At 39.8% G+C, this 25,227-nt stretch overlaps 1 protein-coding gene across 1 annotated transcript in view; it reads left to right on the plus strand.

The window, feature by feature from the left end:
• Nucleotides 1-25,227, plus strand: part of PELI2 (pellino E3 ubiquitin protein ligase family member 2) — a 141,112-nt gene that overhangs the window by 114,297 nt on the left and 1,588 nt on the right. The window contains exons 7-9 of the mRNA XM_077769095.1: nt 2,055-2,156; nt 11,199-11,396; nt 19,257-19,445. Coding sequence (XP_077625221.1) covers nt 2,055-2,156; nt 11,199-11,396; nt 19,257-19,445 — 489 coding nt within the window. The remainder of the gene's footprint in view (nt 1-2,054; nt 2,157-11,198; nt 11,397-19,256; nt 19,446-25,227) is intronic.

Raw genomic sequence — 25,227 nt, forward strand, 5'->3', positions numbered from 1 at the left:
AAGTAGCCAGTATTTTATGGAGCAGAATGCGGAATTTATAATGATTTTAAGGTAAAATGTTTTAATATGAGAACCTTGACTGCAGGCTACTTTCCCAGCTGTCTCCAAGGTTCAGGCGACTCTCTTCCAGCTCAGGCAACTTTGATGGAAGTTTGAGAAACACCGTCTGTACTCAGGAAGGTACAATCATACAAAAATGGGTCACTTCGTAAAGGGAGTTCCCTTATGGCATTGGTTAGCTTCTCATTTTGCAGATAATTGGCAAAGTGCAGATATTTCCTGTTTTATGTCTGTATGTGTCACGAAAGCTGTGTTTTGGGTTGAGATATTTGTAAATTGAATACTTCTAAATGAAATAGACACTTCTTCAGGAAACCTAAAATTCACTTATAAGTAATCACCCCCTGATTGCTAGTTTTAATAAGTTTGAGTTGAATAAAATTATTTTTCTTAAAGTGGGTGTTTTCACATAACTATAAACATCCATTATCTGTTTATCTTGAAAATAGCGCTTTATTAGCTTGGCTTTCAAAAAATGTCACTTCTGTCAATACCACTGAATTTACCTGACTCGGACCAATGAAAATTTAAGCCTGTTTTTGTTAGTGGACTTGAGTAGTGTAAGGAAGATTTTTTAGATTTCTGGCCGTATTAAATATTTAAATTATCTCTAATACTTGTATTGTGTTAATGAAGCCTATAGAACAAAACAGTTCAGTCACGAAGTTCCTCGGGGCAGATGATTAAATAAGCATGAGATTGACCAGGCTAACTTCAAAGTTGATTTGGAATGTTGTACTATTTCTGGCTCTAAGCAATTATATTAGTCAAATATACATGTTCAGAGTACATTTTCATTAACATGCTTTCTATGTCCAGCTACTTCCAAATGCTTTCTTGGTCTTCATTCGGTGTCATTATTCAATAAATGTTTAATAGAAAGGCTCATTAAAATTTTATTTATTATACTTAAGGTAAAAGAGTAGAAATGAAGATAAATGAGGTTGAAGTGGGATGGATAAAATGGAATTGAAATAATTTGGAGTACAATTTAAATAAACTCCTTTGTTAATGTGGAAGTATTAGAAGTGTGTGAGTGACCACAACTTAAGATGTATCCAAATATATCACTGTGAAGACAGTAGAATATTGTATTACTGCTTTCTAGATTCTTTGAAGAAAACTGTCAGCTTTAGTCTAAAAATAGAAAAGATAAAATTAACTTAATTTACTTATGTATTAACTTAGTATATATCTGGGTTAAGCAACTCCTTATACTCTGTCCTATACCATATTTAAATCTTGTATGATTATCATTGGCTAGATGGATGTATAGAAATCCTTAAAGAATATTTACATTTTTCTCAGTGATTTTTTTTTTTTTTACTATGATTATAATCTCTCTTACATGGGGAAGATAGAACAAAATGTCACTGGCCTACTGCTGGTAGTGTTGAAATCAATTTTTTATTTTTCATATTTTTTTATTTGACAGTACACGCATGCATGAACAGGGGAAGGGCAGAGGGAATCTTAAGCAGGATCCACATTCATCGTGGAGCCCAAGCATAGCTTGATCTCACAACTGTGAGAGCATGACCTGAGCCCAAACCAAGAGTTGAGTGCTTAACTGACTGAGCCCCCCAGGTACCCCAAATTAAATTTTTGAATAAACCCTCTTAATCTAAAATTTCTATCATTTAGCTAAGGCAGTATAGAGAAAGTATATGTTTTCCTTGAAACATGATTAAATCAAGTCTTGCAAACTGGTAAGTTTGATTTAAGTATGGTTCATACGAAGATAGACTATTGGGTCAAACCAGAGTCATAGCGGTCAGTGTCTCTGTAATTCAGGGCACAGCACAGGGACAGGCTCCGATTTAAAAAAAAACAAAACAAAACAAAACAAAAACAAAAAAAAACCCCAAAAACAAAACACATGTTGGCTTGTATTGGTTTGGCTGGTTGAGTGCTGTTTGTTAACTACAAACAGAATTGCAGTGAAGTTGTTGAAATGAGATTTTGTTGAATTGTCTGTGTTTATTTCATTATAGGCCATCAGCTGCAAAGGTCAACACAGTATATCCTACACCCTGTCAAGGAATCAGACTGTGGTGGTGGAGTACACACATGATAAAGATACGGATATGTTTCAGGTAACGTCTTTATTTTTCTTTTTTATTGTGGTGTCCTTAACATAATGTTCGTTTCAGGCATGCAGTATAACAGTTCCATATGTGTGGATATTACAAAATAATCACTACATCAAGTTCAGTTAACATTTGTCACCACACATAGTTACAGTTTTTTTCTTGGGATGAGAACTTTTTAAGTTCTGGCTACTTTCAAATACACAACGCAGTACTATTTACCATAGGCTGTGCTGTCCATTACTTCCTCATGACACATCTTTTACTCCTTCATTGAAATGTTAGCATCCTTCATTTCGATATGTAGTCAGAACTTCTAGCACGGTAGTGTTTGGTGATGTACAAGGAGAAAGAAGTAAGGATAATATAAAAATTAATTCCTCTTTGGTTTTTGAAAGATTAAGAAAAAACTTAGTTCTAAAATTGCAGACAAATTACAAATGCTATGTTCTTAGATCTTCATGCAATGAAAATACACATTATTTTTACTGTATAATAAAAATTTTTTAAACCAACCACTTTGAAAAGCAAACATGTTCAAAATACTTCCGAAATAACACTTGAATCAGAAAGGACATTGGTATTACAGTTATAGGCCTTTTTAAAAATAAGGCAGAGAAGGACAGATACCATAGGGTTTGCACGTATAGGAGGATTAGGAGGAACTTAATGGAGGACCAAGGGGGAGGAGATGGGGAAAAAATAGTGTGGGAGAGGGAGGGAGGCAAACCATGAGAGACTCTTGCATGCTGAGAACAAACTGAGGGGTGTGGGGGAGAGGGGAAGGGGGGTGATGGGCATGGGGGAGGGCATTTGTTGGGATGAGCACTGGCTGTTATATGGAAACCAATTTGACAATAAACTATTTAAGAAAAAATAATAAACATTTTAAAAATAAAATAAAAATAAATAAAAAGAACTATAGAACATTTTGTAGCAAAACTCAAAAGATGTGACCAACCTCATACTCCGTCGGAAATGTAAAAATTGAAGTGCTTTAATTATAGAGGAAGGAGGGAAGAAGGAAGGAAATCAAGGAACTAACCGTTGGTCTCTAAGAGTTTTCTTTAAAAAAATGACAGTAAGAAAATATAGAACAGGGTCATGAATAGTGGTTCCTATTAGTGGTATGTAATAAGAAGTCAAGAAATACATCAAAAGAAAGCAGAAGGAAGGAAATAATAAAGGAAAAAAATCATCAATTTAAGAAGAGAATTTATATATCCAAGACTTGGTGCTTTAAAATAACAGAAAATTAAAATTAAGTTTAATAAAGGAAAAAAATCAAACAAATTGGGAGCCATGTGGTTTTGCATTTTTTTTTTTTTTTATNGATGAAAGTGCTGGTTGGTAAGCAAGGCTTTTATTTATTTTCTGTTTCTCTTAATTTTTTTTTTTTTTTATGTTTTTATTAGAGAGACAGAGAGAGGGAGACAGAGGATCCAAAGCAGGCTCCGCACTATCAGTGCAGAGCCCGACATAGGACTCAAACTCATGACCTGTGAGATTATGACCTGAGCCAAAATCGAACATTTAACCTACTGAGCCACACAGGTGTCCATAGGCTTTGCATTTTTGTATGGGGAGTTATATTATTAAATAAATGATATTGAAGCAAGTGTCAAAACTGTATAATAGATAACATCATAAAGGGAAATAAGTAGTTCTGAAAAATAAGAAAATATGCTCAACGTAGCTCATAACAAATTCACATTGCACAGACACATTATGTTTGACTTATCAGATTGGCAAAAATCTGGAAGGTTTCATCAGAGGTGTGGGGAAACCCTCTCACACTGCTATAAACTGGTATGACCGGTGTGCAGCAGCAATTTAGAGATGCTGTTGGAAATGAAAAATGCTTGCACTCTTTGACTCCACTCCTCTGTTTCTAGAGATTTATTCCAGAGATACCCCTACATACATGCAGAATGACATTTTTACCAAGTTATTGCTCAAATCAAGGTTCAATAGCCAAAGATTGCAAACAACTTAAATGTCCTTCAGTAGGGGACCAGTTCAGTAAATTCAGGTACAGCCATACAGTGGAGGCCTCCAAGGCTGTAAAACAAGATAAAGCTCTATATGTGGACGTAGAAAGAGCTCCAAACGTGGTTAATGAGTTAAATATTAATAGTATTAATTATATGGAGCCATTGATAATCTATTCAATTAAGATTATTTAATCTCAGGGGCACCTGGATGGCTCAGTTGATTGAGTGTCTGACTCTTGATTTCCAACTCTTGATTTTGGCTCAGGTCATGATCTTGCATTTTGTGGGATCAAGCCCCGCATCGTGCTCTGGGCTGACAGAGTGGGACCTGCTTGTCATTCTCTCTGTCTCCCTCTGCCTCTCCACAACTCATGCATTTGCACATGTGCTCGCTCTCTCTCTCAAAAATAAACATTTTTAAAAAGATTATTTAATCTTAAATGTTAATAAATNTGGGTCTTTGAAAGGCAAGGTAACGAGGTCCTAAGGGGTAGGAAAGGCATTCGTGGCAGACGTAAGATTTACATCCCTGGAGTTCTGCATTCTCTACATAGTACCAGATCGACCTCTTTACATAAAGCATGGTAATTCACAAGAATTTATAGATTCACTAAGAAAACATAACAAGTTTGTCATTTTAACTAAAATAATCTGATTCTACTTGCAAAATAACTAGACATGTTGGAGGATTACTATCCAGTCACTCTGCAGAGTAGAATTAAGGCACTCTCAGAAGCCCCTGAAAAATCTTGTTTTAATTTGTCTTCCTTTTACAAGTTATTATGTCCCAAACCCACCACTGACAAAGATTAACTGAGCAAGAAGCACTGTCGCATTCCTATTTCTCAACCATGGACCTTGGTGTTGAGGGCTGTTCGTTGTGGCCATTCTCTATAAAATGATTTCTAAGTTAATCGAGCATTTAAAAGCAAAAAATCAGACTAAACCAAAGAAGGGCCTGTGCTGCTTTTCCCATGGCAGAAACAGATAGTAGGCTCAGAACTTCGAAATATCGCCTAAGGAAAAAAATATCAATTAGATCTGAATTTAAGAGATGGGTTAAGGGTGAGAATGTCTGAGTTAATACAGAAACAGTTTCTTAGTAATTTTCTAGAATAGGAGTAAATAAGGGAAACAGGAAATAGCATAGCTATTGAGAAAGCAAAATATTTTCTAAAAGCTTATCAAAGAAATCAAAGTAGATGATGAAATGTCTTACAGGGTCCCTAAAGGGAAGTATGATATCAAATGCATCCTGATCGTCGGGGTAAGGAAATTGGCCAAGGCCTCAAGATTTCGGTTTCATAATCTTGGATCCTGGATGCTGCTATAACTTATGTTTTTGGTTTTTGTTTGGTTGGTGTTTAATTTAGTTGGTTTATATAGTACTTTTATTTTTTTTAAAATACTTCTTTTTGAGAGAGAGAGAGAGAAAATGAGTAGGGGAGGGGCTAAGAGAGAGGGAGACACAGAATCCTAAGCAGGCTTCAGGCTCTGAGCTGTCAGCACAGAGCCCCATGCAGGGTTCAAACCCCACGAACCATGAGATCATGACCTGAATCGAAGTTGGACGCTTAACCAGCTGAGCCACCCAGGTGCCCCTTTAGTACTTTTAGATGGTAATGTTTAATTAAGTAGCATCCATCTAGTTGAGAAAAGTTAAAGAATATCTGCTATATAAATAGTTATTTCTTTGGGCGCCTTGGTGCCTCCATTGGTTGAATGTCTGACTCTTGGTTTCGGCTCAGGTAGTGATCGCATGGTCATGGGATCGAGCCCTGCATTGAGTCCTGTGTCAGGCTCTGTGCTGAGTATGGAGCCTGCTTGAGATTCTGTCTTTCCTTCTGCCCCTCTCCTGCTCTCACATGCTCATGCTTGCTCTCTCTCTTAAAAAAAAATTCTTAAAACATTGTATATGTGTCTCTCTCACAGGGTTCATAGCTGACTGTCATAATCTCCCATTCATCACTTTCATTTCTTGAGCACCTGCTATGTATCAGATACTCCTGTAGTTACTGAAGACAGACAGCCTGCATCCTAAAGGAGGCAAACAGACCATAAATAAGCATTCCGGGGGCGGGGGGCAGAGCCCCAAGCAGGAGCAGAGTGAAGGAGGAGGACAGTGCAATGAGATGAGCTTGGAGAGGTGGGGCCTTTAAGGCCAAGTAAAAAATTTGAGTTCTAAGCAAGGGAGAGGTATAATCTGATTGATATTTCTTAAAGATACCTTCAGCTGCTGTCTAGAGAAGAATGAAGGTGATATGTGTGAAAACAGAGACCAGTTTGGAGACTAAGGCAATGCAATCCCAGTAAAAGCTGAGGGTGACTGGAACTAAGGTGTGGGAAATGGCAAGATGGACGCTGTGTTTGGAGGCGGTATTGACAGGTGGCCATGGAGGAAGGTAAACAATCGAGGATAATCCTTTGATAGTGAATTTTAGCTTGAGCAAATTGGACGCCAGTCGTCGGCGTGGGGCATCTAGGGGTTGAAGGAGAATCCAGGTTCTGTTTAGAACATGTTATATTTTGAGATGGTTTATCAGACACCCAAGCAGAGACTAAGCATGCCAGTCTGAAGCTCTGGTAAAGATCAGGGCTTTTTGGCTCATAATGGGATTTGACAAGATGATCTAGGGAGAGAACATTTATTTTGAGAGAGAGGGCACTCAAGTGACCAGGGAGGGGCAGAGACAGAATTCCAAGCAGGCTCTACACTCAGGTGCAGAGCCCAATACAGGGGCTCAGGCTCAGGAATCATGAGATCATGACCTGAGCTGAATCCAAGAGTTGGCCATGTAACCAGCTGAGCCGCCCAGGCACCCCAGGTTTCATTATTCTAATACCAGGTGCAGATAAGCCAGGATATGCAGGCTGAGCTCTGCAATAGTGCTGTCAGTAGTGCTCTGGGGTAGACCCTCCACGGGGTGGGTTGAGGAGAGAAGTTGAGTGAGGGACGAGTAAGGACACAGGAGGGTAGTAACTAGTGATGGGTTTTTCAAGAAGTATTGCCACTAAGTGAACTGGAGAAATGGGGACATGGCTTGAGGGCTGCTTGCAGGGGAAGGAATATGTTTTGTTTTGTTTTGCTTTTAACTTTTTTAATGGCTATTTATTTTTAAAAGAGACAGAGTACAAATGGGGAGGGGCAGAGAGAGAGGGAGACACAGAATCTGAAGCAGGCTCCAGTCTCTGAGCTGTCAGCACAGAGCCCAATGTGGGGCTTGAACCCAAAAACTCTGAGATCCTGACCTGAGCTAAAGTCGGACGCTTAACCGACTGAGCTACCCTGGCGCCCTGGAAGTGTTTTTAAAGATGAGAGACATGCCTAGAACAGTGCTACTCAAAGTGTGCTCGGCTGAGCCTCCAAGCGTCCCTTAATCGTACAGAATGAGCAGAGTAGGACACGGAGAGGAGTCTGGAAACCATCATAGCACTTTGTATCGTACCTGAAACATCCAAGCAGGTGATCATTTTTCTAATACTCACTTTTATTGTACTTTTAAAAAGTATCACTGACAAGCTGCTGTTTAAAAAACAAATTGGTCCTTTTTTTTTTTTTAAATGTTTTATTTATTTCTAGGAGAGAGAGAGAGAGAGAGAAACAGCGTGAGCAGGGGAGGGTCAGAGAGAGAGGGAGTCACAGACTGAAACAGGCTCCAGGCTCTGAGCTGGCAGTCAGCACAGAGCCTGACGCGGGGCTCGAACCCACGAACCGTGAGATCATGACCTAAGCAAAAGTCAGACGCTTAACCAACTAAGCCACCCAGGCGCCCCCAAATTGGTCCTTTTACCCCTACAGAGTAACAGAGTTGGGGAAGCTTCACAATGTGTTTGGTAGCTGATGGCAAGATCTAGTATAAAAGAGAAATTAAAGATTTGAGAGAGGGAGGGGACAGTACCAGGAACAGAATCCTTGGGAAGAACATGGAGACACCAATCCCAGCAGACAGATTGGTCTTGGATAGAAGCGGCAATGTTCCATCCCTGTCTTAGGAGGGACGTCAGAAAATAAGGTTATAGATGCAGAGACATGGGTGCCGTTGGTCCAGGAAAGATGAGGGGAGCCCTCCCAAGTTCTTCAGTGCCTTCCTACCTGTACTGACTTCGACCTAACAACCAGGCAAACCCAGACTTTTCTAAAATATATAAAACTTACAGTGCTGAATGATGCCGTGTCTGTGGTATCAGTAAAATTCTCCCTGTGGCTACTCTATGGATATCAGCACTGTATGATTATCAGATGAAATTCAGGAGCATCTTGGCTTGTCTACATGACCTCCCTTAAAATAATGTAGAATTGATCCAGTATTCAAAAGGATGGGTTCCAACTTTTGCACACAAGGTGAGCTTTCAGCAGGAAAGTGGCTTAGGTTTTTTTTTTCTGGCAAAAGCAACATCGGGTTTGTATCTGACAGTATAGAATTTTACTGGCACCCTATAGGTTAGAATTAAGTGGGAGTGAATTGGTAAACAATTGAAACATGACGAGTCAGATAAGTATCAGTGACTTGAAATAATTGATCGTAACGGTATGGTCCAGTTGAAATGTCATGTTTTACAGTCCATTTCAGTTAATTCATCAAGACATTAATATATTGGGATGAAATCACAGTGGCCTTTCCAGAAGACAGTAATCTTTGTGGACAGTAACAGTTGTGTGACATTCTACCAGAGCATGGCTTTGGCTTTGAGCCTATAAGAGAGCTTGAAGAGTTTCTGCCTTCTTGCATGGAGGTAACAGAAACTATGTCAGAGACTGTGAGAGCTTCAGGCAATTGTAGAACTTACCACATTTCCCTCCCAAGCTTCTCTGGGCAACTGTATTCATTGGACAGGACAAGTTTATTCCTGAGTTTAGAGTAGCCTTTATTTTCTTGTTTATAACTTTTCTATATTTGTAAAATATTTTGCAATAAGTATTTACTTTTCTAATTAAAAAAATATTTGACAATGAAATAGGGCAAAGCAAATACTGTGTGATATCACTTATATGTGGAATCTTAAAAGAAAAACAAATCGAAACCATAAAAGCGGAGACTAGAATGGTAGTTACCAGGGGCTGAGGGTGTGGGGGAAAGAAGAAGTTGGTCACATAGTACAAACTTCCAGCTGTAAGATGAATAGATTCTGGGGATCTAATGTACAGCATGGTGATTATAGTTAATAATACTGTATTGTATACTTGAAAGTCGCTAAGAGAATAGCTTTCCAAAAAAAAATAAAGGCTCATAAAAGGGAGCAGACTGAATCAGAGCTTCTGAGTTACGTACCCAGCTTTTAAATGAATCTAGCAGAGGGAAGTCTTTAACTTTAGAAAGATGAATTGTATGGTAAAGTTTTATAAGATCTGTTAATTTAGGTTTTATGTTGCATCTTAAACGCGTTACATATTTTCAAAACCTGAATGAAATGCAGGCAATATGCATCTTTTCAAGTTGATGAGTTTCCGTGAAACCAGAGGTTTACTTCTTCCAGGCACATTAGGACAAGAAATTAAGGATTGTAAAAAAAAAAAAAGGAGGAGGAGGAGACAGAAAATAGATGCCTGTTGTCTGTTGGCTTAATACAGATAGTCTGTGCATAAAAATGTGTGAGATTTGCAAAAGAAATAGAATAATAATTTTCCAGGAAGCCAACAGAGTTAAATGATACAAGATGATACATATTTTTTACTTTTATTCATTAGGGTGAAAAATATATTACATCTTCTGTTTTAGATAGAATTTTGAGATCAGGGTAAAAACACCTGGGAAATTAACTTTTGGGGGGGCTTACCTGTACACATCTGGGGGCTCCATGTGTCCCTCCCCTTGTCAGCTTCTGAATCAAAGTCACCAGTGTTAGGAGAGAACGTTAGTATCCCATTTTAGTGAGAAATGATTTATTTACATATAAGTGATTTTAATTTAAAAAGTCTCTTTGGCATATAAATAACATCACTTTTTACTAGTTAATAGATGCATAGAACAGCATTACATGTACGTTTTAATATTTTGTCTTGAGGATTTTTTAAATTTTTTTTAATGTTTATCTTTTTTTGAGAGAGACAGAGCATGAGCAGGGAAGAGGCAGAGAGAGAGGGAGATGCAGAATCTGAAACAGGCTCCGGGCTCTGAGCTATCAACACAGAGCCCATTGGTGGTCTCGAACTCACGAACCACGAGATCATGACCTGAGCCAAAGTGAGACGCTTAGCTGACTAAGCAATCCAGGCACTCCTTGAGAATTTCTTTATTTGTAAAGAAATACTTAACTCTTCCCAGTTCCCAGGACAGAGCAGTACCTACCTTATTTTTATTTATTGAGTATGAGACCCTTTTTTAGAACTATAAGATCTTCCTAATGAAATGTATTCTTTCTGGAAGTGTTTAAACTTACCAAGGAAAGTAAGTCAACATATTATTGGCAACTCTTTTAGACTTTCCCAAGAGAGATTTTTTTTTACTTCAAAATTGAAATGTTAAGACCAGCTTTTTAAATATTTCATTTGACTGCATCCCAGACTCTGGGCTGACTTGTATAGCCCTCTACATCATTCTCATTTACATGGAGCATGGCAACAGCCATTTGGTCTCTGTCTGGGTTAGGGCTATTCTTGCTCCATGCCATGAGTCACTGGATTTACTTAGTGGGGAAAAACAATCCCTGTGGCCGGGCACCGGTTCCTTTGTTTCTTGGCTTTCTTTAAAATCTTGTTTTTTTCCAGCTGGAAATAGAGGGGGGGTGGAGGAGTTGGTGAGGGAGAGAATAATTTGCTGTTAAAGCAATGTTTTACCTGATCCAAGAGATACAATCTGGGGGGGGGGGCAAGACTTCATATTTTTCTCTCAAATAAAAAATTTACATTTTATCTTAATATTTAAAATCTGATGATTGGTTACTATAATATCACAGTTAAACAAGAAAAGGAACAGAACTACATTTATTTTTTCATTAAATTCCTTCCCTCAGAGTAGATAATGAATGCTAAAGGGATCCGGAACGCTCATTCCATGTGAAGAAAATATGGTGACATACTTTTCAAATGAGTCATGAGTGCATTTGATTTATTTAGGTGGGCAGATCAACAGAAAGCCCTATCGACTTCGTTGTTACAGACACGATTTCGGGCAGTCAGAACAACGATGAGGCCCAGATTACACAGAGCACCATATCCAGGTTTGCCTGCAGGATCGTCTGCGACAGGAGTGAACCTTACACAGCACGGATATTCGCAGCCGGATTCGACTCTTCCAAAAACATCTTTCTTGGAGTAAGTACTGTGACTAAGTCTATTGTTTCAGGAATAACACCCATTATTATCAGATGTAACAGTTGATGTGGCCAAAAATCTGCTTGACACAATGCCTCTTGTTAGATTTGGAGATTTTAGTTTTCAGATGTGGAGTTTAGAAGGCTGTTATTAAAAATCTGAAAGTAACGAAGTCATTACTTGATACTTGTTCCATTTGCTAAATTACAGTATGTAATTATCTTTTTTTAAAAATGTATATTAACATTGTTCTTAATGGATTCTTAGTAGATTTAAGGGGGTTGGTTTCAGAGGGAAAAATAAATGGTCAAATCTACATAAATGGGGTTCCAAGGAAAAAGTGACATTCATTCAAAAAATTGTCACTGAGTGTTTGCTGTGCTACAGGTCAGGTGTTATAAGTGTGATATTACAGAGAACACCACAGATTAAAAATCTCTGGCTTCAAAACATGGAAAGAACCTAAGTGTCCATCAACTGACGAATGGATCANTTTAAATTCATTAAAATAATAAAAAAAGTCTCTGGCTTCGTAAGGTTTCTCTGTAAATCAAACCCAGAAGTTTTGGTGAATATCCAGTTTTAATATAGTTTTGGGTTTTTTTTAATCAGGATGTTTTTGCAAGAGAAAAAAGAAACATGCACAATGGCCTAACCAGTAACAAAAATGTGTGATTTCAAGTAAAACGGAGCGCCAGGGAAGGCAGGCCCAGGGTTGATGGATTTGGCAGTTCTGTGACGTCCAGGGAGCCAGGTTCTCTCTTGCCCCCTCCCTCCCTGGGCAAATCCGCTTCCTCAGGCGGCCTTAGGGACAGAGATGTCTCCTGCACTTCCAGACATCCCTCCACATAATGACTCCTAGCTGAAGAAGAGGCGGCACAGGCCGTTTCTAGTCTTATCTCTTTTTATTGCTTTTTATTTACTTTTTGCCGTTGAATGAATTTGACATGTACCATTGTGTGAGTGTAAGGGGTACGGTCATGTTACTTTGATACATTTATATGTTGTAAAATGAATGCTGCGGTAGCAGTGTTTACCACAGTCACAATTACAGTACAGTAACATGGTCTGTATTCAGAATACAGTGCCTTAGATCTCAATGGCTAATTCTCTATACGCTGAATTTGCTAATTCATTACAAGTTTGTACCCTTAAACACCATCAGTCTGACCACTCTCCCCATGTCCCTCTGCCCCCATCCATCCCTGGTAACTACCACTTTGCTCTTTCATAAGCTTAACCTTGTTAGATTCTACCTATAAATGATATCCTGTAGTACTTATTTTCTCTGACTTAATTTGCTTAGCATAACGCACTCAGGGTCCATCCCGTGTTGTTGGAAATGGAAGGCTACCCTCCTTTCTCATGTATAAATAATATTTTACTGTGTATATGTACAGTGTCTTTTTTATCCATTCATTTATTGATGGGCATTGGGGTGGTTTCCAATAATGGCTGTTGGGAATAATGAGATAACATAGGAGTGCATATATCTCACTGAAATCCTGTTTTCCTGTGGGTATGTGCCTGGAAGTGGAAATTCTGGATCATATGGTAGTTCTCTTTTTAATTTTTTGGCTCTTTGGTGTCTTCTGTGGTTGCACATGAAGTTTAGGATTATTTATTCTTTTTTTATATGTATTTATTTTTGAGAGCATGAGACAGGGTGTGACCAGGGGAGGGACAGAAAGAGAAGGAGACACAGAATCTGAAGCAGGCTCCAGAGTTTGAGCAAGCGTTCAGCACAGAGACTGATGCAGGGCTCGAACCCACGAACCGTGAAATCATGACCTGAGCCGAAGTTGGACGCTCAACCTACTGAGCCACCTAGGCGCCCCTAGGATTACTTATTCTATTTCTGTGAAGAATTCCTTTAACATTTTGATGGAGATTGTATTGAATATGTAGTAGATGGATTTGGGTGGTATATCCATTTTAACAATATTCTCCTTTTTTTATTTTAAAATATTTATTTGTGCTTTATTTTTTTAATGTTTTATTTATTTCTGAGAGAGAGAGAGAGAGCATAAACAGGGGAGGATCAGAGAGAGAGAGACACACACACACAGAACCCGAAACACGTTCCAGGCTCTGAGCTAGCTGTCAGCACAGAGCCCGACGCGGGGCCAGAACCCACGAACCATGAGATCATGACATGAGCCGAAGTGGGACGCTTAGCCAACTGAGCCACCCAGGCACCCCTGTGCTTTATTTTTTTAATTTATCTTTTAATTTACATTCAAGTTAATTAGCATATAGTACAACAGTGATTTCAGGAGTAGATTTCCTTAATTCCCCTTACCCATTTAGCCCATCCCCCCCCACAACCCCTCCAGCAACCCTCTGTTTGTTCTCTATATTTAAGAGTCTCATATATTTTATCCCCTCCCTGTTTTTATATTATTTTTGCTTCCCTTCCCTATGTTCATCTGTTTTGTATCTTAAAGTCCTCATATGAGTGACGTCATATGATATCTGTCTTTCTCTGACTAATTTCGCTTAGCATAATACCCTCTAATTCCATCCATGTAATTGCAGATGGCAAAATTTCATTCTTTTCAATGGCCGAGTAATACTCCATTGTATATATATACCACATCTTTATCCATTCATCTTATCCATGGACATTTGGGCTCTTTCCACATTTTGACTATTAACAATATTCTTCCGATTCATAAACATGGGGTGCCTTTCCATTTGTCTGTGTCTTCAATTTCTTTCAGTGAAGTTTCAGTACAAAGTTTTATACTTTTCATCGTATAGATCCTTCACTTCCCTGATTAAATTTATTCCTAAGTATTTTGTTTTTGATGCTGTTATGAATGGGATAGTTTTCTTTTTGCCTTTTTCAGATGCTTCCTCATTTGTGTCAGGGAGTGCAACTTATTTCTGAATGTTGGTTTGGTGTCTTTTACTTAACTGAAATCATTAATTCCACAAGGTTTTTGACAGACTCTTTATGATTCTCAATATATAAGATCATATTGAGCAAATAGTGACAATTTTACTTCTTTCTTTCCAGTTTGTATGCCATTTATTTCTTCACCCTGCCTAATTGCTTTGGCCAGGACCTCTAGTACTAGATTGAATAGAAATGGTAAGAGGAGGCATCCTTGTCTTATTTTCTGATCTTGGAGGAATCGCTTTCAGTGTTTCTCCCTTGAGTCTGATGTTTAGCCATAGGTTTGTCATATATGGCCTATATTATGTTGAGTATCTTCCTTCTGTAGCTAATCTGTTAAGGCTTTTTTATTCTGAAAGGATGTTGTATTTTGTTAAATAATTTTTCTGGGTCTATTGACTTGATCATGTGATTTTTTTTATCTTTCATTTTATTGATGTATGTGTTACATTTATTAATTTGCATCTGTTGAACCATCCTTGCATCTCAGGGGTAAATCCCATTTGGTCATGGTGTCTAATCCTTTTATGTGGTTTGTTCATATTTTGTTGAGAATTTTTGCATCTACATTTATCAAGGACATTGGTCTATAATTTTCTTGTGGTATCCTTATCTGGTTTTGTTATCAAAGTAATGCTGGCTTCATAGAATGAGTTTGGAAATGTTCCTTCCTGCTCAATATTTTGGAAGAGTTCTTTAAATGTTTGGTCACATTCACTAGTTGAAGCCATCTGGTCCTGGAATTTTCTTGGTGTTTTTTTTTTTTATTATTATTACTCATTCAATCTCTTTACCCACTTTCTGAGTCTTACTGATTAAGTCTTGCTAGGATGTGTGTTTCTGGAAATGTGTCCATTTCTTCTACGTTCTAGCAGTCTTTCATGATTCTATGTATGTCTGTGATATCAGGTATAATATCGCCTCTTTTATTTCTAACTTTGAGTCTTCTCTCTTTTTACTGAGTTTATCTAAAGGTTTGTCAATTTTGTTTATCTTTTCCAAGAACCAGCTCTTAGTTTTGTTGATCTCTTCTGTTGTTTTTCTGGTCTCTATTTGATTTATTTTGCTTGGATCCTTAATGTCCTTCCTTCTGCTAACTTTGAGCTTGCTGTTTTTGTGTTTTTCTTTTTCTAGTTCCTTGAAATGTAAAGTTAGGTTGTTCGAGACCTTTCTAATTTCTTATATACATGTTTATTGCTGTAAACTTCTCAGGACTGTTTTTGCTGTATCCCACTATATTTGATATATTGTTCTCCTTTTCAATTGTCTCAAGATAATTTTTCCCTTTTGATTTCTTCTTTGACCCAGTAGTGGTTTAGTTTCCACATATTTGTAGATCTTCTCAGTTTCCTCTTACTGTAACTTTCTACTTTCATAGCAATGTCGTCAGGGAGGATAGTTGATATGATTTTAGTCATCTTAAAGTTGCTAAAATTTGTTTTGTGGCCTATCATATCTTTCCTGAAGACCATTCTAGTACACTTGAGAAAAATATATTCTGTGGGATAGAATGTTCTGTACATATCTATTAAGTCCTTGTTCTAAAGTATTTAATTCCAATGTTTCCTTCTTCATTTTCTGTCTGAAAACTCTATCCATTGTTGATAGTGGGGTATTGAAGTCCCCTACAATTATTCTATTGTATATTTTTCTTCTAGATCTGTTAATTATTTGCTTAATATAATTTGGTACTTGGATATTGGGGATGGATATATATATCCATAATCTCCGTACATACATATAATCATTATATTTTCTTGATGTACTTATCCCTTTATGATTATGTAATAACTTTGTCTCTTATTACCCTTTTTGGTTTCAGATCTATTTTGTCTGATATAAGTATAGCTATAGCTTCCTTCTTTTGTATTCTGTTTGCTTGGAATATCATCTTCCATCTTTTCATTTTGAGCCTATATGTGTCTTTAAAGCTGAGATGAATCTCCTGTAGGGCAGCATATAGTTGGGTCTTCTGGTTTTTCGGTTTTTTGTTTTTTTAGATCCATCAGCCACTTTATGCCTTTTGGTGAGTCAATGCATTTGCATTTAGTGTGATTATTGATATGTAAGGACTTATTACTGCCATTTTCTCTTTTACTTTTTGGCTATTTTGTCTCTCCATTGTTCTTTTTCCTTCTGTTTCTATCTATCTTTATACTTTGGTGGTTTTCCAGGGTGTTTTTTGCTCAGTCTCCCACTCTTCTTTTAATGTTTTGTGTCTCTACTCTAAATTTATTTTGGTTTTCTGGTTATCATGAGGTTTACATAAAATATCTCATTAGATAAAATAGTCCTTTTTCTGCTGATAGCAATTTATCTTCATTTTCCTATGAAGATTCTATCCTTTTACTCTTTTCCTTTTATATTTTTGATGTCACAAAGGATCTCTTTTTATGCTGGATTGTGTTACCAAGTTGTAGTAGCTGTAGTTGTTTTTATTATTTATTATAGGGATGTTTAATGTTCTTTGCCTTTAACCTTTATGCTATAATTGGGAGTTAATATACTATTATAAAGATTTATAGTTTTATAATTCTGACTATCACCTTAATCAGAGTTTTGTGTACTTCTGTCTTTTCATTCTAGCTTGAAAAGCTCATTTGAACACTTCTTGTAAGGCAGGCCGGTGGTGAACTCTTCCACTTTTGTTTGTCTGGGAAGGCCTTTAATTCTCCTTCATATCTGAAGCATAACTTTTCTGGGTAGAAAATTCTTGCAGACAGTTTGTATCTGAGAAGTTTGATAGCCTGCTGGAGATTCTTTTGTAGGTTACTGTCTTCCCCACCCTCCCCCCACCCCAGCTGCCTTGAAAATTTTATTGTTGACTTTTAGCACTTTCAATATAACGTGTCTTGGATAAGATCTTGCATTGAGATAATAAGGTGTTCTGTTAGCTTCGTGGACTTTGTATATCCAGTTCTTTCCCCAGGTTTTGGAAGTTCTCAGGAATAATATCTTTAAATATGCTGTCTGTCCTTTTCTCCCTCTCTTCTCTTTCTAGAAAATTCATTATTCATATGTTGGTTTTTCTAATGGTGTTTGCCAACTTTTGTTGTGTTTCTTCACTTCTTTTAAATCTTAGTTCTCTCTCCTCTTCCATCTGAATCATTTCTTTATTCTAGCCTTCCAACTTACTAATTCTCTTTTCCATCTGATCTGCTCTATTTCCAATGCATTCCAGTGCATTCTTCATGTCATTTATGGAGTTCTTCAGACCCAAAATTTGTTTTTTGTTTTTTTTTTTTTACAATTTTGGTGTCTTTGGTAAAGTATTCCTTATGTCTATTTCTGAGGTTATTGTATTGCCTTTCTGAGTTTTCTTGCAGCTCATTAAATTTCTTCATAACAGCTGTTTTGAATTCTTTATCAGTTAGATTGCATTATTCCATGTCTTTGGGTTCATTTCCTTTTGTAATACTGTATCACTGTGATTTTTCATGGCATTTAGTTAAAAGTGCCTCTGTCCCCACATTTCAAATAGGGAACACCCTATTTAGGCAAGGTTCTGCTTACTTTGGTTCTAACAGTTCAATGAGTTGGTAGTTAGGAGCCTTCTTTTTCTTTTCCAGAAGGTGATGCTATAGCACAAGTTTTTGTTTTCTCTTGGGGTAGGGGCTGACTTCCTCCTAGGATTGGGAGTTGCAGCCAAGGGAAAAGGAATGGGGGTGCCGCAGAGTGGGGAGAGGTGTGTGTGCTTAGCTCTTGGGGCTTTGATGTGCCCACAGACTGGAAGGGGGATCCTCAACTTGGGGTCAGGATGAAGGGGGGTCCCAGAAGTCCATGGGCCAGAACCCTGGGGCAGAGAACAGGAGACCCTTCCCGGAAGTTCTTTTTGCCTATTTCCCTTCCCCAACTCACTGCAGTCTTTCCCTGAAGACAACATTGGGTCCTTCCAGCTACATAACATGCAGGGGGCAGTCCCCCACTCACCGCCTTCAACCTCCACCTCCTTTGTCAGAAAGGTTATGCTACCTGCCTGTTCACTAGCCTCCGCCTTTGCTGCCTCCTGGCTCCCCAGCAACTCCCCTCTGCTGCCTCCTCTGGGTTTCAATGCACCCACTTTCCTGGGCTCTCTCAGGTGACCTGGATGCTGTACAGGCATGCTCTTTTTTGATTACAGATGTCTGATTAGTTGTACATCTGAGGGGCAAGGAAAAAGGAATGACCTGTGCTGCTGGGAGGCTAACATCACATCCCTTCCCCTCTTGCTTTTTAGAGCAAAGGAGCCTCACCAGGAAGGTTCCTAAAGATCCATTCATGTCTCGTTGGCCAGAGCTCAGTCACTGGCAAGAGGGCTTATCCTAATCAGAATTTACTCCCAAGTCATGTGACCAGTAGCTGGCTGTGTCCCCAAGAAAGAGGAGAGAAATCGCTGTGACACAAGTATCCCGGGGTGTTTGTCCTGCCGTTATATCAAGCGCTCTTTACATTCCATCTTTGAGGATCCAAACATGGATATTTATGAAGAGATACTAGCCACAACTTGCTAGACTAACATTCTTAAAAATTTTGTATGATTTTTCCTCTTTCTTCTGTCTACTTCCCAGGTAATGATTGCATGTAACGTGCTGGTAGATATGGGGCAAAAGAATTGCACAAATGTAACTGAAGAACATATACTAGATTCCTGGACTCTTCCAGGGGTGAGGGCGGTGGGAAGAAAAGAATCCCTGAGGGAAGGGCCCAGGCCTCAGGTTCTTTCTTGCTTTTTTTTTTTTTAAGCTCCCAAGATGAATATAATGCATATCCAGTGATAAATCATTCATACATTTTAGCACTTTCATGTTATCAGAATAATTGCATATTTTATCCTTCTGATTATTAGCTTTAAATAGAAAATGAAAATTCATCACTTTCCTTCCTTATGCCCACACCGGATATTTTAAAGAGATCCTGGAATCCCTTCCTTTTGAACATAATCTTAGCATGCTTTTTCTGTTCTGTGGTGTGCTCTCCAGGAAAAGGCAGCAAAATGGAAAAATCCCGATGGCCACATGGACGGGCTCACTACAAATGGCGTGCTGGTGATGCATCCTCGAGGGGGCTTCACTGAAGAGTCCCAGCCTGGGGTCTGGCGTGAGATCTCTGTATGTGGAGACGTGTACACCTTGCGAGAAACCAGGTCGGCCCAGCAAAGGGGAAAGCTGGTGAGTGGTCTTCACTCTGGAAAACGCACCAGACTGCAAAAGCCTAGCACAAGGAGTGTCGTTTTTCTCCCCTGAAACTCAAAACCTCTGTAGGGGCACCAGGACTCCGTTCTATTGACCCAGGAGAACGAGAATTCCACACGCCCCTGAAAGTGCTAGGGAGAAAGGCTTATTTCCTTCAATGATTAAGCTTTCCCCATAGAAGACGAAAATTACCTTTTTGTTCCTTCCCTGCCTTAACAGCATATCTTTTACTATATGCTTCACCACAGATTTCTGCTTAAATTCGATAAAGAAGGACAAACTTATTTTTAGTACAAAACTTTACTAATTTGGAAAAATTCTGAGCTGTCCAAGACTAATTAGTGAAAATTATGAATTACAGAATTATTTACTAGACTTCCTGGAACTAAAAGAGAATTAAGTTAGCTTTTTTCCCTTAGGTTCATAGTGAGAAATTAATACATAGTTCCCTATATAAGTCGCCAAAATCGTAAAACTTTTTACTTGAAATAATTCATAGAGGGCATTGATTTGGCATGTTAATATTTTCCTATAAATAGCACTACTTATCCCAAACACCCTAAAGCAGTTGGTTTTTTAACCCTTTCTTCTGTGGAGAATTATGAGCTTTGGGAAAGCTCATAATTCTCAAACCCAAAGGGAAGCTTTGGGTTTCTGATCTTACCACAGCTGTGGGGCACAGTGCCAGAAATTTCTAAGTAAACTTTCTCCTCCAGTGCCTTTAATTAATTGTTAGGCAGAAGCTGGAATAAGAGAGAGCAAATGTTTTCTTCAGAATCCCCCACCCCAGAAAAAACATAGAGTGTGATCTAGCATTTTTCAGCGAGATGATAACCAGGAATACTAAAAAAGGAAAAAGAAGATGGCGGGGGTGCGGAGGGGGCACTGTTTTACTAACCTGGTTGGCTAGTCTCTACTAGATGTTTGTAGGGAACTGTTATTTTTATTTCTATTTCACTACAAGTGCAGCTTCTGCATTTTACAGTAAACATTCTGCATGTTATAGAACATCCCGACTGAGTAAATAGGAGAAGCGTTTTCTAAGAGAGCCCAAAGCAAATGCAGTAACCTCTGTGTAAACACTTTTCAAGAGGCCAAAGAGGGCACCGAATGTGAAAGCAGGTCTTTCAGATAACTTTGTTTCTGATCGCTGGATAACTTTATACAAACTGACCAGAGTTGGCTGAGCTGGTTATCAGTCATGATCAAGGCCACAGTAGAAGTCAGTAAATGGTTGCTGGGTGCAGGCACTACATTAACATTTCAGAGACCTTAGCTCATTACATCTGAGCAGCTTCATTCAAGGAAGTAGGATCTTGCCCATTTTATGGATGAGGAAGGTATGGCATAGAGCGGTTCATTATTGCCCAGGGTACCAGAGTGGGAAGGTAGCAGCAGATGGGATTGAAACTCAGTCCTCCCTGACTGAGGATCTAGACTTCAGGCTGCCACTAGGTATCAGCTTGTGGGGAGGGACACCTGGCTGTCACCCGAGGTGGCTGACACCAGAGCATTTGCTTTCTTAGGAGATAGAAAGCGTATGCCAGAGTCCGCACAGGGCACGTCCATCTCCAAAGGCACATTTATAGGATGGGTTTTGTGCCCACTCTGGTGACTGTGCAGTGGCCCAGCGCAGGCAGCTGTGTGTGTCAGAGAAGGTGGCAGTGCTACTGAAAAGAAGTCCAAAAATAGCTTGTGTGCATGGGTCGCACTAAATCAAGACTGGTTTCCAAGCTCATCCCTGGAGGAGACCCTTACATCTGCCCTGCACGATGGGCCCGGCCTACAGGAAGGGTGTCTGAGCTTCCATCAGGCACCGTGGGGATGAAGGGACCTGTCCTCCCCTGCAACCCCCTCTGATTAACCAGGGGGGACAGTTGGCAGTGAAAACCTACCGATTCTTTGAGCTTATGTCTCAGATTATGACTCCCCTTCTGTACATATGGCTGTTGCATGGATGTAAATTTTCTATCCGGAGATTAGATTTAGAGAACGGTCTCTGGCAGTAACTCGACATTTGCAATGTAACACAAAATGTGGAGGATAAAGTGATCTGCGAAAGATCCAGAATACTGTAAAAGTAGTGGATGCCCTCTGCTCACAGTGTGGAGTTAGTGCTGAGCGCAGAAGGTTCTGTATTAATATCCGACCAGGCATTTAAGGTGCCGATGTGTAACAACCGCCTTGGTTCCTCATCACACCAGCTTTGTCCTTGATCATCACCATCAATTAAACGTGGGGGAAACGCCCTTTCAGGAGCATCCCCCACCACCACCACCACCACAGAAAAGAGGTGAATAGACTTTGAATTGTATCCTATTCCTTTACCTAGTTGATAACTTTTTATCAATAGTTTTACCAATAGTTATAATATTGCTCTACATTTGAGTGTACTAGATAGATCTATCAAATTATATTTGGGGTATTTAATTAAACTATTTTGGCTCTATAAAATTTAGTAAATTCAGCTAAGTTAATTTGCTTACCTAATTTTAGGTGATCTGAAAATAAACGTAGTGTTCTGTGCAGGTTCTACAAAATGCTTCATATTAAGTCTCTCTTAGGCATTACTCAGAGAAACCTCTTGGGAACCTCATGCCAGCCTGTGAGACGGGAAGGGACCCTATAGTACTGGGCTGCAGTGCGGGGGAGTAGGAGGGGAGGGAGCTGTAGCAAACTTTTTTTTTAATATATATAGTTTATTGTCAAGTTAGCTAACTTACAATGAATACAGTGTGCTCTTAGTTTGTGGGGTAGATTCCCGTGATTCATCACTTAACATACAACACCCAGTGCTCCTCCCCACAAGTGCCCTCCTCCATGCCCATCACCCCCCTTCCCATCAACCCTCAGTTTGTTCTCTGTATTTAAGAGTCTCTTATGGTTTGTCTCCCTCTGAAACTATTTTTCCCCTTCCCTTCTCCCAGTCTTCTGTTAAATTTCTCAAGTTCCACATATGAGTGAAAACGTATGGTATCCGTCTTTCTCTGACTGACTTATTTCACTCAGCATAATACCTTCCAGTTCCATCCATGTTGCTGCAAATGGCCAGATTTCATTCTTTTTCATTGCCAAGTAGTATTCCATTGTATAGATAAACCACATCTTCTTTATCCAGGCTCTTTACCATAATTTGGCCATTGTTGAAAGCACTGCTATAAACATTGGGGTGTATGTGGACCTGTGCATCAGCTCTACTGTATCCTATGGATAAATTCCTAGTAGTGCTTGCTGGGTCATAGGGTAGTTCTAGTTTTAATTTTTTGAGGAAGCTCCACACTGTTTTTCAGAGTGGTTGCATCAATTTGCATTCCCCCAACAGTGCAAGAGGGTTCTCATTTCTCCACATCCTCACCAATATCTGTCGTTTGCTGAGTTGTTAATTTTAGCCACTGTGACCAGTGTGAGGTTGCATCTCAGTGTGGTTTTGATTTGTATTTCCCTGATGATGAGGGATGTTGAGCATCGTTTCACATCTGTTGGCCACCTGGAGGTCTTCTTTGGAAAAGTGTCTATTCAGTCTTCTGCCCATTTTTTCACTGGATTGTTTTTCAGGTGCTGGGTTTGGTAAGTTCTTTATAGATTTTGGATACTAACCCTTTATCCATGTCACTTGCAAATATCCTTTCCCATTCCACTGGTTGCCTTTTAATTTTTTAAAAGCAGAAGCTTTTTGCTTGAGCTCCCAATAGTTCAGTTTTGCTTTAATTTCCCTTGCCTTCGGAGACGTGTTGAGCAAGAAACTGCTACGGCTGAGGTCAAAGAGGTTGTGTTCTCCTCTAGTTTTGACGGTTTCCTAGCTCACATTTAGAATTTATTTTTGTGTATGGTGTAAGAAAGGGGTCCAGGTCCATTTTTGTGCATGTTGCTGCCCAGTTCTCCCAGCACCACTTGCTAAAGAGACTGCCTCTTTTCCAGCTTTGTCAAACGGTCATACATTTGTGGGCCCAACTCTGGGTTCTCTATTCCATTGGTCTGTGTGTCCTTATGCCGGTACCGTACTGTCTTGATGATTATAGCTTTGCAGTAGAGGCTAAAGTCGAGGATTGTGATACCTTCTGCTTTGCTTTTCTTTTTCAACATAACTTTGGCTATTCAGGGTCTTTTGTGGTTTCATACAAATTTTAGCATTGTTCATTTTAGCTTCGAAAAGAATGCTGGTCCAATTTTGATAGGGATTGCATTGAATGTGTAGATTGCTTTGGGTAGTATTGACATTTTAACAATATCCGTTCTTCTAACCCATGATAATGTTTTGTGTCGTCTTCAATTTCCTTCATAAGTTTTCTATAGTTTTCAGCATATGGATCTTTTACATCTTAGGTTTATTCCTAGATATTTTATAAATAAATGTGTTAAGTTTGGGCTTGAACCTGAGGACACAGGAGAGCCAGCAAGGAAAGACCTTTGAGCCAGAGATTGACAAAAAAATTTCTCTTCTTCCCGCACCTCTGCCTGCCCTTCACACAGTTCTTTGCCCCTGCCTTGCAGCGGGGTGGCCCTGCTTCTGTCTGTGGGCCTCTCTGCCCTCCCTGACCCCCTGCCTGGGCAGTCTCGTCCACTTTCCAGGGCTTCACCCCCATGCCAGTAAGTCCCGGGGCGGGGGGGCCACGCTAAGCCAGATGCGCAGTCACGCATGCCCCGTATGTCACCACACAGACCCCCAGCTTCTACACACCCGAAACTGAGTTTCTGTCCTTTACTCTAAATCTGCGATTTCTCCCAGATTCCCTGTGTCCGGAAAGCTGCCTCCCATGCAGACAGTAGATCCAGACGCATAAATCTGTCTTCCTTAATTCAGGAGCTAAGTCCTCAACATTCAGTATCTCTGCCTTGGCTGTCGCCACTGCTCACTCACCTTTGTTGAGACGCACCCACCCTCTGCCTGGAACAGGACTCCCACGGTGTCCTCATCCTCTAGTCTTAAACCCATCCACCCCATCCTCCGCACTGCCGGAAGTGACCTTTGGGAAAGGCAATCTGTTCTTTAATAGCCACTTAAAACTCTGCGTGGATGCCCTCCGGCACAGGAGGCCAACCAGAACACCAGCCTGAGGCTCTTGCCCAGCCGGCTCGGTCGCCTGTGGAATTCCTGCTGCTCCCTCCTTTGCATGCCGCCGGGCCTTTGCCTGCCTCTCTCTGGAGCGTCTTCTGGCCCACCTGCTGGATCCGGACCACTTTTTCAAATCTCTGCTCAAGGAAAACCCTTTCAAAAAGCATCTCTGTGGGGCGCCTGGGTGGCTTAGTCGGTTAAGCGTCCGACTTTCGCTTAGGTCATGATCTCACGGTTCGTGGGTTCGAGCCCCGCGTCAGGCTCTGTGCTCTCTGCCAGCTCAGAGCCTGGAGCCTGTTTCAGAGTCTGTGACTCCCTCTCTCTCTGACCCTCCCCTGCACACGCTGTCTCTCTCTCTCCTAGAAATAAATTTTAAAAAAATTCAAAATTTAAAAAAAACAAAAAACAAAAAGCATCTCTGATCTTCTGTCACCAAAGCAAAAGTGGCAGATGTGTACATAGTGCTTACTGTATGCCTGCCGTAGTTCTCAGCACTTGGTTTGTTTTATTTAACCCTCAAAATCCCCTTGTCCAGTTTTACAGAAGGGACAGCCTAGGCCCAGGCCGCGGAAGTAACTGCCCCAGGTTGGAGCTCGTGCATGACTGAGCCACGGTGCACCCCAAGGCCGTGCGCTGCAAAGGCCACACTCAGCCTGTGCACTGATGTGGCCTCGCACGACTTTCACTATTGTACTGACCTTCCCT

This window comes from Crocuta crocuta, unplaced genomic scaffold (genome assembly GCF_008692635.1).
Source record: "Crocuta crocuta isolate KB4526 unplaced genomic scaffold, BGI_CrCroc_1.0 scaffold10, whole genome shotgun sequence".
Classification (NCBI taxonomy): domain Eukaryota; kingdom Metazoa; phylum Chordata; class Mammalia; order Carnivora; family Hyaenidae; genus Crocuta; species Crocuta crocuta.